The sequence below is a fragment of the Myotis brandtii genome, unplaced genomic scaffold (genome assembly GCF_000412655.1).
Source record: "Myotis brandtii unplaced genomic scaffold, ASM41265v1 scaffold493, whole genome shotgun sequence".
NCBI classification, from domain to species: Eukaryota; Metazoa; Chordata; class Mammalia; order Chiroptera; family Vespertilionidae; genus Myotis; species Myotis brandtii.
The window spans coordinates 3,359,947-3,374,056 of record NW_005368827.1 but is presented as its reverse complement, the minus strand read 5'-3'; the positions used below and the strand labels follow the sequence as shown (position 1 = coordinate 3,374,056).

The 14,110-nt window shown below is 36.5% G+C and overlaps 1 protein-coding gene across 1 annotated transcript in view; it reads right to left on the bottom strand.

Moving 5' to 3' along the window:
• The window catches only part of LRP1B (low density lipoprotein receptor-related protein 1B), a 1,756,854-nt gene that overhangs the window by 2,697 nt on the left and 1,740,047 nt on the right, over nucleotides 1–14,110 (bottom strand). The window contains exons 88-90 of the mRNA XM_014548045.1: nucleotides 5,221–5,311; nucleotides 4,144–4,288; nucleotides 588–686 (exon numbers count right to left, since the gene is read on the bottom strand). Of these exons, the coding sequence (XP_014403531.1) occupies nucleotides 588–686; nucleotides 4,144–4,288; nucleotides 5,221–5,311 (335 nt within the window). The remainder of the gene's footprint in view (nucleotides 1–587; nucleotides 687–4,143; nucleotides 4,289–5,220; nucleotides 5,312–14,110) is intronic.

Below are 14,110 nucleotides of genomic sequence, written 5' to 3'. Positions count from 1 at the left end.
TGATAATGAAAAAACAGTTGATGGGAGACTTGATACCCTTATTTTATCCCTCTTCTAACATAAACCATGTGACTTTAGACAGAGTACTTTCCTCTAAAAGCTAGCTACTTAATTTAAAAAGAGAATGCTTTTATTAGACCATTTCTAATTTCTCAAGATGAGGCTTTGTTTGTAGTATATTTTTATTTAACTGGATATCAACTTTGTATATATTGAATAAAATATCTTAAGAAATGTCTGAAAACAAATTTAAGTTTAAATTATTCAGTTTAAATCTCTAGCTAGAGATTTCTAAGAATAGCAGACTCATGTTTATTGTTAAAGTTCTATAAGATGTTCAAACTCAGAAGAAAAAATATTTCAAATATTTCTACTTAATAGCTTGCCTGAAATGATAACATGTATTACATGTAATCTTTCATAGGCAGGATACACAACATCAGCCCCAATTTTAATACTGTTTTCAAATCTCTTCTTAATTAAAATCTCAATTAAAGGCAAGCCCCTACCTAAATCTAGTAATAGTCTCTGATTGTGAGAGGTTCTGTGATGGAATGGATATGAAATAATGAATTCGCTTCTCTCACCCCAGCAGTTAGTGGTCCTTTCAAATCAGAGTTTAAGTAGATGGGTGGCGCTGTATGTGGAAGCTTGAAAGCACCGGACACACCCCCTATATACCTGCCCTGTACACAAACAGAGAATTTTAGTTTCTCATCTAATATGGAACTCTTTTCATTGACATAAACTTATGTTAAGTCATAAGGATAACATAAAACATTTTTTTAACCCGGGGGCATGAACAATGTACTCATGGTAGCTTTAATAATTTAAGGACTATTGATATTAAATATTTGATCCATAGGTTGACATTTCTATTATGTCCAGATTAACTTAATTTTATCCTCCGCAATGAAATCACATCTTTGCTAGCAGCACTGTGAAAAATACACCAGCCTCCCTGACTTCAGATTTGGTCACTTTGAAAATTCCTGACAGTAGCCCATTCTGGACACTCAAGTATCGGACATCTTCTAATTAAAGACTCATCACCACTGCATATTTTTACAGAAAAAAACAAATTTAATATAGCATAAAACAAACATCTGTATTTTTGGAAATCTGTTAGTCTAAAACACGTTAACTAGAAATTAAATTGGCTCACTAAGTCTTCATATAAGAGTACTGACTTGAGACTTCTTGGAGGCTAAGGGCAGAATTAGCCAATCTGATGCACTCATATGCATAATAGAGTATTTATTGGTGACCCTCAAGGAAAAAAACTAGATGAAAATTTGAAGAATATGAAAATTTTAATGAATGTACATATTTTAAAAATCTTAACTAGCAACAATGAATGATCACAACATTTGGGACAAGGTCAAGGGTGTCAGGAAAATATTTTAAACATAAATTTAGGTCAATATCACCTCTTTATCCCCCCTCCCACCCCAAGGGTCTTATTTAGAAGATACTTAAAACAATCTAAGTAAGAATTGAATAAATTTTGAGATAAAATCGGTAAATACTAATTTTCCTTTTTTGAACTCTTCAAACTATACTGTGATTGCCTTCATAGGCAAGACTTTTAAAAATAACTTTATTAACCATTTCATTTCTTTTGATTATTAGGTATTATTAAGTAGAAATTTTATCTATTTTTAAAACAATAAATGATTTCTACCAAAATCTTCTTTATGTAATGCAATCCTATATAATAAAAGGCTAATATGCAAATTGTCCCCTCAGGCGGTTGTTTGACCAGGAGTTTGATCAGGAGACTGGGAGTTCGACTGCTTTCTATGACAGACGCTGACCACCAGGGGGTGGCACGGAACATGGCAGGCGTCAGTGACGCGCTGCAACCTCTCGCTGACTACCTGGGGGCGGGGATGTCGGGCATGGAGGTGCAGTGAGAATGTGGGGTGTCCGCCAATCTTGCTCTCACTCCCCCTGGTACCCTCTCCTGGGACACCAGGGCTCACATGCAGGGGAAGCCCCTGCGCTCACGTGCTGGGCACTCGCAAGGAGCCCACCCCGCATTCGCGCGGCTCCCTCTGGGTGAGCCGGGCCACAGCCACCTGGACCACAGGGCCCAGTCTGGCTGGAATCCCTGTGGGTTTGCACAGGAGCTAGTCTGTGAGGCCGGCCAGGAGAGAGTGTGTGGTCCACTCTGCTTCCGTGCAGCACCGCTGGGCAGCCCAGAGACCCATGCTGTGCCCCGGCCTGCAGCATCTGGCCATGCTCACCGCATCTCCGTGTGGGGACTCGGGAGCCATGACTCAGGTGGAGGGGGGCGCGCAGGGGCCCGGGGGCCCAGGTGCTGCCAAGGGCCCAGAGGTCAGCTGGGACCTGCCTTTCCATGCCAGATGCTTGCACTTGGATCGCCAGCCAGGCCTAGGGATCGCACCCGGGCATGAATTCCGTGCACCGGACCTCTAGTTTATATATAGTTGCTTATATCATGAATATGTCAAAGCATTGTAATGCAGTGAGTACTATGAAAAACATTTTATCCTTAAGGTTCTTCCATGTGGCTGGCTCTCTGATTTTCAAAATTGCTTATCTGTATTAGGACTACCTATTATCTGTAGTTCTTAGGCGACAATTCATATTTATATTTCCAACATCAGGAGCCAGCTAGAATCAACCATCTAGTCACATTTAATATAATTTTGGTCAATCAGTCAGCAAATTGGTAAATAAATATTTATTAAGTGTTATGTGCTTAAATAAATATTCATTGAGTGTTATGTGCTAAGTATATTAAAATATATTTGAGGGGCACTGAAGCATAGTTTTATCTTCCTAGAGTAAATGTGGAAACATTTTTAAATGGAATACTAAGAAGCTAGTTTCCTTAAGTGTCCAAAGTTGGCTTAATTCTATCACAAGAAAGAAAAATAATGGGAAAAATGAGAATTCTCCTTCTTATAAAAAGTGTGTTTTAATATGTCCTCATTGGTTCATATTATATTTACAGGTACCATATTTTAATTTATAAGAAAAATTCAAAGAATATGAGAAATCTATTATTTATGATGTCTTTCTCCTTCATAGATAAATTATCAAATAACAATGTTCTCAGTGTATATACTTTTTAAATTTGAAGTAGCAAACAGTGAAACTTAGATTATAAGGATTTATTCATGAACAATTTCAAATGTAGGAGTTGGTTACTTAAATAATTAATACTAACTATAAAATTATTCTTAATTAGGAATAATGACTTTAATACCCTTGAATTCAGAACTAGCTTAAATGTATGGGACTTAATTCAACTTCTTTGAGAATAACTGTTGCTATGAATGTAAAACCATTTGGAACAGATTGATCACTGTGATTATTTGTAATACAAAGATATATTTTATACATAGTACCTTTACATATCAGAAAATACATATTCAACAAATTAATGAATAAACTAAGAAAATAATATTCATCATATAAAATTGATGTTCTTAATTCATAGTAAAATATCCTATAATTATTATACAAAATATTCAGCTAATACAGTGAAGTGAATCTTTGCAAGTTTATCTGGATATTGTATCATTTACTTCTCTTAAAAGGTGCCAATAGGAACATATAATAATAAAAGCTTACAGAAACTTAAAAAAAAACTGTAGCTATTTAAACTATATATATCAGTGACATGTCTCAAAGTACATTACAGTACATAGAAAAATATTTTTCAAAAGTGATTTGATTATAAACAAATCCATGGGCAATATTTAGATGAGTCTACAATTAAACACTATTAGAAATGAAGTACTTATTTTGACAATAAAGTACTGTATTTTTATTATTAAAAGCACTTCAGACAGTACTTTTACACTAGTCTGTATATTTAGATGTGCTGGTACCTCAACACATTTGAATGAAAGATGCTATTTTAAGTAAACTACATGTTTATAAATTAAGTGAATAAATAAGTATGTATTTTCCAAAACATGTTGTACTAATTTCACGCTTCAGGTGAACGCAGTCCACAATCTTATTTTTTTTTTTCTTTAGAAGAGACAATAACATTTAGTACATCCTAAACTTCTTTCTTCAGAAAAAAGAAACACTGTTAAATTTAGAACCATTTTTGCAGAGCTATGACTCAAGAGTGTCAGTAGTCATTGCCCATCATCTTACCTTTGTTGGATCTATCATAAAACCGGGATCTAGAAGACCTCCATCGTTGTGATCATGATCCACCTCATACATGTTGTAAGATGGATTGCCAATTTCTACGTTTATTCCTCCATTGATAATAGGTTGTCTTCTAATAGTTTTTGTCCTGGATTATGCGAACATTGTTTAAGTATGAGTTTAAATATCACAATCATGGTGTATGAAACTATCAAACTATCATATTCATAGATTTATTCACTTATGGTAAGCTCATAAAAATATTCATTCAAAATCAAGTCACAGAGGAACAAAAATAACAATGTGATGCTATTTTTCCAAATTATTTAGCTTATTATTATTATTTTTGTTAGAATGAGTAATAAAAAATACCCTTGGAACATATTCCTCCTAAGTACCTAATTCCACATTAGTTGAAACTGAATATTCACTAATCAATTGCTTTTTAAAATTCTAGATTTTTCCTTTTTTAATGAAAATAATCCCTTAAAAATGATAAAAAAAATTTAAAATAAATCGCCTTCAACCCCCCAAAATCACATGGCTAAAAAGCCTCTTTTACATAATTCAAAAGCTGCCTCACACACTCTTGGTTTGTGATGATAACCACAGACAACCCACTCCTTCTGGATTTTTATAACTGCATATTCATATATATTAAAATGACACTTCCAGTAATATATAAAATAAACAAATGAACCATTTCTGATATATAATACATATTCAGTATCATTGTATTTACATTACTAATCTTTCATAATATAATACGATCCTTTTCAAAGACTCTTGAGTTTTCAAGGAAAAACTACCACATATGTAAAATCTACTAAAGTTTTAATTAATATTTTCCCATGTTAGTTTTATTAGAATATATGAATAGAGACATTTCCTCAACATTACATGGGAGAAGGGTTGTCTGAATTACAACCACTCAAAATGAAATAAAGGGATAAAATTGTTTGAAAACAGAATTTTAGTTAAAATAATTTATGTTTTAACGAATTAAAAAAATTATCTATGTTTCAGTAACTATTTGTGCAATTTATTTATTAACTGCTAGTCTAGAACATCGCACCGTACCTTCTTTTTCTTTTACAAAGCACTAACCCAATTACTAAGGTGGTTATCAAAGTCACCAGGAGCACCAGAGGCACAATGATGGCAATGCTTCCTGAAAGAGAAATGAATGAGTACATAAGCACATCAATAAAATAATGATTGATACAATTGAACACTGTATTACACCTAATCATTTGACCACTGACATAATAAAAGTGAAGCCTAGGCCAAATATCTATGTTCCTAGTTCAAGAAGTACATTATGAAACATCACTCTCCTATTAAATACTTGATCTGCTAGAAATGTTTCCTCAGATATCGTTCACTTATATGTTGCAGTGAGGTATCATGCTGTTAGAAATGCTGACTGCTTTGTCAGTCTGAGTCTGAATCACAGCACACACATTATTTGCAATGATGTAAGTACATGCTGGTAACTCCTTGCAAATTACATATTTACACAATTTCACTGGCCATACTACCACCCTTAGTTTTGTTCCTCTATCTATAAATACTCTCTGGCCAAGAGTACATGTGACAAATCAGAAGGCAGCCTGGCCAAACAAAAGGGACATCAGTGTTAAAATTGAATAGATATAGGCCTAAGTATCAGTTCCACAACTTATGCAAAGTGAGACCTTAAATGGGTAATTTAAAATCTGAGGCTTGACACATTGAATATTATTTAGCCATTGGAATATCAAATGATATATAAAAGCATCTTAAAATATGATATTAAACATAAAGTCAATTAAAATGTTTTTGAGGCTTATGCTCTTCATCAATAAAATAGACGAGAAGTCCTACACAAGGTCTGTTAGCTTAATTCAATGAAATAGGGGACAAGGGGGATTCTCTTCCTCAAGTTCCAGAACAGTTTTAATTGAACATATCTGGGAGATTTGGCTTATGTTGCAAATTTGGCTTAGAGTGGAAGGGAGGGAGGCAGGGAGAGGGGGAAGAGAGCACGCGAGAGATAGATAGAGAGGAAAATCAGTGTGACATTCACATGGATTGATTGCATCTTGACCAGGGTAGGGATCAAACCTGCAAGGTATGTGTCCTTGACTGGGAACTGAACCTGAGACCCTTCTGTATACAGGCCGATGCTCTAGAAACACCGAAACACTGGCCAGGGCAATGTGCCCTTTATCATGTACTAACAAGAATGATCTTAGATTGAATCACTGATCTACAAGCTGGAATAAAAGATCTATGAAATAGGTCTTCAAAAGTGATCTGAGAAACTGAGTGTTAGTTTTTACGCACCTGAGCATAGGGGAGAAGCAAAACAGAGAACCTCTGCCCTCTATTTCTAGGTTAGCAATAAGAGCAACCATTTTTTGTTTTCTTTTCATGAAGGAGTCAATCTTGGTGATGCTGTGATCCACAGGAGGATATGCCTGGGGTTATATGTCACTTATGCAGGCAGAAAACTGAATGCAAGTGTTGCTGACAATAGAAGAGTATTAAGTAGCTCTACCCAGTACCTAATGTTAACTTTCACAGACAAATATCTACTGCCCATGAGACAAAGGCGTCATTTATCTGGACTAGCATCTGGTTGATTCAGTCAAGGCAGCCTAATCACTGGTTAAAGGAAGAAACAAACCAGCAATGCAAAAGCTAATTGAAATGTAATGTGGGAATCTTGAATGGTTCAGGAATAAAACTTCAAGAAATATTAAATATTTGAATTTGCTTTTCAAGGACATTTGTGTAAAAATACTGTGGCAGAAATGAATCGTAATACTAAGCACAGTAAGCAGCTGCTTAGGGACTTTAAAATAGAAATATAGATACGTTTTCATAGCTATAGCCAGGAAGTATCTGTGTGCCATAGCCCATGGTGGAGATTCCTTACCAAAATACCAAAATGTCTTTATTAAGGAGATGTCATGTATAAGAGAATATTTTAATTTGAAGCTTCAAAAATAATTTGACTAAAATAACCAAATAACTATCTCTTCCATGCAAAACAAACAAACAATGAACATGGCTTGCCTTCTTTAGTCAGTTTATAGAATGCAAAACTCATTTTATTTTTTCCACGTTGTTACCAGGGCTATACAGCTCACTGAGTTTAATATTATATGGTTTTGGGAAAGTAAACTTGGATTTGGGAAAGTGAACTTTATATGAATGTGTAACTTATTAGTAATTAGTAAAAGTAGAGATTCTGGCAGATTGGATAGCAATTAACATTTGTTCACAAATTGTAAATGCCAGTGAACAGCTGGTTTCTTCATAAACAATGACTTTAACTGATTGATCATGACTTTATAAATAGCCTTACTTCATTACTTATCTTTTTTTCCTGCTAAAATTTGTAATATATTGGCATGTATTAAACGTACCAATAATTGTTTTAAGGTATATAAACTTACGTTCCCTTCAATGCAAATTGTATGTTATTTAGAAAATTGGATATTTGTCTACATAGGGTTTTTTATTCCTTTGAGGTAGAACTGTTAATTATGCATGCTGGCAAACAAATAACTTTTTCTTCTTTCTCCCATCACAGATGGCAGTTCCAATCCCTTACATTACAGCACTTTGTTTAAAGGCCTGGATTTCTAATGTATTTATATAACCAAGCAAGGTAACTGCAATAATGCTTAATGTAGCCAATAAATAATTCAGGGTAGCAGTTTGGCAATGTATGAAGATGTAAAATAGTTGATATTGATGAAAACATTTGGCAACCACATGTATTTTTGGACTTATACGATAGATATATATCAAATTAGGTATATATTTTTAAGTAGAATATATAGCAGTAAATGTCATAATGCAACATATGATAATTCATATTTCAGGAGATTTTTAAATAGTACATTATTGGTGGATTTTTCTAAAATGATTTTTAAAAGCACATTCTATACTTATTAAGGGTTGAGGGGATACTTCAAAGACCTTCTCATGTAAAATAGAGCAAGTTTTTCTTGGCCACATTGGTCTGAAGCCTCATCATCCAATACTTTTCTATTAGAAAAAAAAACCCTGCATTATTAAATTGTTATGTTGGAGAGACCCCTTCCCCGAGAGAGGCACACAGCATAGCAGCTGAGATAATAAATTCTGGAGCCAGGCTACCTCTGGTCACACCTTGCATTACTAACAACATGACATTGGGAAGATTATTTATCTTTGTCTCAGTTTACACACATCTACAAAGAGTGTCATCATTAATAGCTACCTCATAGTCATTCATGTAAATAGGATTATGTTTAATACATAGAAAGTGCTACATACAGGTTTATTAATTCATTAAAATAAATTGCCACAGAACCCTGCGTATGCCTGTTTTGCACGTTTTACAATATATTGTAGAAACCAGTTTCTTTGTAATTTGAGGGTTTAAACTGTTTATCTCTCTTTGTTTTGCAGATAGCACAGTCCCTAGGATATCATAGGGACTGTACATTCGGTTCTTATTTTAGTAAATATATTTTAAGAGTCGCTATGTCCCACACACTCAGCATGCACTCTGCTTTGCACTGGGGACACAAATGTCCCTGCTCTCACATTGTTTGATATAGTTTAGAAGATGACAAAGAAATGTGCTTATTTAACAGGGTGCGATAAGCGCTCCCCTGGGGAAAGTCTGCATTGCTCCGGAAATATAAAGAAGTATCCAACCAGATCCAGGATAGGGGAGGACTGGTGTGCCTTTGAGACCTGCGAGTGAGTCCTCTTTAGTCTAATGGAAGAGAATGCAGGTCAATGGGAGTAGGAGATACTTAATTAATCTAGGAAGAGAAATGTGGAGGACTGGAGGAGGAAAGATGACAAAACAACAGTGTGGCTGAAGTGCAGAATAGAGTGGTGGAAGATGCGGCCATAGAGGACAGCAAAGGGGTGTGCTGAAGGGCTATGTAAGCCTTGTCAAAGAGCCGGGCAATGTACTGCTTAACAAAGGGGTGAGGCCCTAGCAGCTGGTTTGGCTCAGTGGATAGAGCATCAGCCTGAGGACTGAAGGGTCCCAGGTTCGATTCCAGTCAAGGGCACATGCCCAGGTTGCCAGCTCCAACCCCAGTGGGTGGCATGCAGGAGGCAGCTGATCAATGGTTCTCTCTCATTGATGTTTCTATTTCTCTCTCCCTCTCCCTTCCTCTCTGAAATCAATGAAAAAATAATATATTTTTAAAAAGGGATGAAGTTGAAGAACACTTAGGAACTAATATCTACTGGATATATTGTTTGACTTGACTTTAGAGAGAAGAAACATTAAGAGCAACACTTAAGTGTTGCTTGGGGAACCGGATAGATTTTTTTATAAGCCATTCATATATATAGGAAGGCAAAACAAGGTGCATGAATTGTCTGGTTGAGTGGAGAAAGGTGATGAGATCATTTTGGGATATATGGAGCCTAAAATTCCTGTGGAATATAGGTAGATAGATATAGATATAGATAGATATAGATATAGATATAGATATAGATATAGATATAGATATAGATATAGATATATAGATTAGATATAGATATAGATATAGATACATATAGCAATGTGCAGTAGGATATATGTCTCAAATTCAGAAAAAAAAAGCCAGGATTGAGGATAGTAATTTAGCGGTAATCAGCATAGAGTTGATAACTGAGTCAGGAATTACTGATTGCCAAGAAAGAATGTAAATAATGATAAGATGACAGTGAGTTAACCAGAAGGAGAGAAAAACAGAATCTCACTAAGAAGACATTGCTGCTTCAAGAAGGGTACAAGGGAAACCAGAAGCATTGCATTATGGAGCTCAAAAGAAGAGAAACTTTTGCTTATTGGTTGCATTTATCATAGAAAATATAAAGATAAATTATACCACTTTTGACATGTTGCTATATTTTCTCTTAAGTTTACATTTATATATATGTATAAATTAGAGGCCCAGTGTACTGCTGTCCCCATGGTACCAGAACACTGGTATTCTATCAACCTCTTGAATGTGTCTCTTTCCCGCTCCAGGGTTTTTATACCTGCTCTTCCATGGGTTTGAAACACCATGAGCCTTTCTTCTTTTTAATCCTTCAGTTTCAGTTTAATTATCATCATCTCAGAGAAGTGACTTTTGACCTCACTTCCCCCCTGCCATTCTCTATACTTGGTTCTCTTTGGCTTCCATCATAGAATCAATACAAACTCACACTTACTTTACACATGTACATGCTTACTTATTTGTCTCCTTCTGTGGTTTATGGCTGTTTGCCCTTTAGAACCTCAGCTTCATGAGAAGAGGCACTGTCTGTCTTACCTATTGATCTATCTCTGAGATCTAGTACCGTACTTGGCACTTAGAGGCTTGACAAATATTTGCTTGGGAAGAATTAGGACAAAAGCATTATTTTGTTGCACTTTTCAGTTCTCTCTATATGTTTGTAATTTTATGATTCCTTGGTATCATATAATTTCCTTTCTGTTTTAAAACATGATGGTATAAAAGAAATAAGGGCAAAGTAAGGAAAGAGGAGACACAATCCCTAATGGATATATTTCTGTGGTCACTAGAGTAAAATACTTCTCCAATGCCCCACAAATGCTGAGTATCGTTTTATGCTCCTTAATTTTAGCATATACAAACAGCATAAATCAAACATTGGATATCTACTCCCTTCAAACTTGTAAAATTAAAATAGGGACATATAATGAATATTCTATCACCCTTAGTTTAATATTCTTCAAAATAACTCCAGAAGAGTCAGATGAGCTTTTTCAAGTGGAACCTAAGCAGCCGTAGGATACTAGGTCTGCTTAATTCCACGAGCTAAGTTTTAGATACTTTAACAGTAACGGCCAGAAAACATCAGTGTGACTACTCAGAGGTGATTAAGAAAGCTGTGCATCAATTAGAAAGGTAAATCTGTGTGCCAGTTGGCAGTAGTTAGGCCGACAGAGGCAGTGTGTTCTCAATTACTCCAAGGTCCAATGATTATGGGATCCTTCACTGAAAGCAGAAATGCAGATTTAAAAACACACCCTAAAGTATTCATCTTTCTTATGGGCAAATGACTCCTGCCCGAGTTCAGGGAACATTTCACAAGCATTCCAAACCACTGCACTTCACTACAGAATAAAAATGACCCTCCTACCTTAGGAAGATCAGTTTAACTATCTCTTTTCAGACTTATAGAGGCAAGTTTCTCAAAGTGTAAATGTCTAATGATAAGTACTTTCTAATAGAGTCATTATTTGGTCAACTTTGCTCATCTCTGAGATAATATGACATTTACATAGCTAATAACCCATCAATGTGCATTGATGTTTCCATTAAATTCAATGACCTTAGTCAGCGAATGAAGGGAGTCAGAATCTTTGGGAAAAGGTTTACAATTTCTTGCAACTCCTCCTCCTATTCCATGTTCCGTGAATTAGCACTGTTACATGTAATTAGAGGCATCTCCTTATAAGGCAGCTTATTGCCCATGCAAACAGTTGGAGACATCACCCTCCAATAAAAATATATATATATATTTGGCACACCCCTCCTCCATACCATTTTTGTGTGTGTGTGTGTGTGTGTGTGTGTGTGTGTGTCTATTTTTATTGATTTCAAAGAGGAAGGGAGAGGGAGAAAGAGAGAGAAACATCAATAATGACAGAGAATCATTGGTTGGCTGCCTCTTGCACTCCCCCAATTGGGAATGGAGCTCGCAACCCAGGCATGTGCCCTTGACCAGAATCGAACCTGGGACCCTTCAGTCAGCAGGCTGATGCTCTAGCCACCGAGCAAAACCAGCTAGGGCCTCCATACCATTTTCCAAACACCAAATGTTTCCGTTTGGATGGACCTTATATAAAAATTGAAATTCAATTGACATTATTCTCCCTTCCTTCCTTCCTTCCTTCTTCCTTTTCAGAGAGTTTTATCAGTATTTAAGTTTTTTGACTTTCTAAAGGTGTAGTACTCCACTTATCTTAGGTAATTGAGAAATCACCATGACATAAATGCTGAAATACTTTGTCATTATTTTCAACTTACAAATCCAGTGTGTTCTACAGATTGGTAATTTAAAATGCATTCTTTATTTTAAAATGCTCTTAATAATGGTTGCGTTTTGCAATTAGATCACAAAGTCATATGCCAATTAGTATGTTTCCAGAATTATTTTTAGTAATATTAGCATGAACCTTAGTTCCTGGGAAGAGAGAGGAAGAATCTTTATTTTCGTTTTCTTTTCCTATCCTTTTGCAATAGCGAATTAGGCAAGGTGTATTTTTCTACCTCCGTACCTTTTATGAACCAATTTCCCAAATCCTTGTGCTCTATTCCTATAATTATGTGCCCATAGCTTTCCTAATGTCTTCTCCCTTCCCTTTTCTAAGGACAACACACAAAGTCTAGGATAAACCCCAAATGCTTCATGAGCAAAGATCAGTCACCTCATCTCTCCAAATTCAAAAATTCATGCCTAGGTTATTTATTCTAGATCTATGTGCCATTTTTAAAAGATGCTCAGGTTTATTAGTCCAAATTAATCTCTAAATTCTGTCTTTAAACAATGTTCCTGGAAGCCTGCTCTAGGGTATCAAAATCTGTATACTTTGACTTTGATAGTGTCTTTCATTTTTCACAAACTCCGGAGTAAGTTTTTGTTTGTTTTCATGAAAGCTTTATTATCAGCAGTAAAGAACTAGAGAAAATTTGCTAAAGTAAGCATTCATCAATCGGGGATGTAATTTTTCCTCATCAAGAAAATATTTACTCAATTGATGGATAGTACAGACTTTTCAAAAGCTCTCCACTCATGGTCAAATTAATAACGATATGTGTAAATTAAGAAATTTTATTTCATACTTTTATTTTGAAATGTTTATAAAGTCATTTAAAGTTGTTGGAAAACAGATGCACAATGATGATTAGATGGATTGTTATATGAGACACCAGTCTTAAGACCAGAGCAACACACAAAAAAAAGAGTTGTAAAATGTTACACTATATTTTAATATACTTCTAAACCAGCATTTTAAAGACAAGCAATAAACCAATTATAACTCTTAAGAATTGCTGTTAATATACTTCTCTTTAAGACTAGTCAGTCAAATTCATTTTTCAACAACACATTGAAAAGCATTTGAAGAAAATACAGTTTGCTCTAATTAAAACATGAAATTATTTTTCTTCCTTGAGCATTTTCATGTCCATGTGATACAGGTAGCCTCTGTAGCTCAAGTCCATTTCCCAAGAAAAGCTTATGCTAGATTTGCAGATGAGCATCAAGAAAAGTGCTGAGGTTTGAGATGAACTCTCACTGCCTAAAAGACAGCATAGATTCAGAGACACAGAAGCATGGAACAGACTGTGGAATCTCAGCGGGAAGGCAGGGGTGGGTGGATGGGTAGGAAGAGATTAACCAAAGAACTTATATGTACACTAGAGGCCCAGTGCACAAAATTCATGCATGGGTGGGGTCCCTAGGCCTGGCCGGCGATCAGGGCCAAGGAGGTGAGTTGCCTGGTTGGGCACGGAAGGAACGGATGCTGGACGCCGATGCTGCCATCGTTGGCACCCTGCCACTGAACGGTCCCCTGCCTCGCCCCCCCCTCCTTCCTTCACCTCTTCCGTGCTGCCACTCTGGCGGGTGGGCAGCAGGCTGATTGGGGCTGCTGGCAGGGAGGAGGGATGGGGCACAGGAGGTTGGCCACCAGCCCCAAGGAGGGATCCGGCCCTCGGCCCCCCTGAAAAAGGGGCCACTCCCGCCACCACCCAGCCTGGGGCCTGCCCCTGATCCGGTGATTGGTGCCTGCTGGCGGGGGGTGGGGGAGATAGGGACCACAGGAGGTTGGCCAGCCAGGGGGAGGTTGGCTGTAGGAGTGCACTGGCCACCGGGGGGCAGATCCTGTGTTGAGCATCTGCCCCCTGGTGGTCAGTGCATGTCATAGCAACAGTTGTTCTGGTCATTCTGGTTGTTCCAGTCA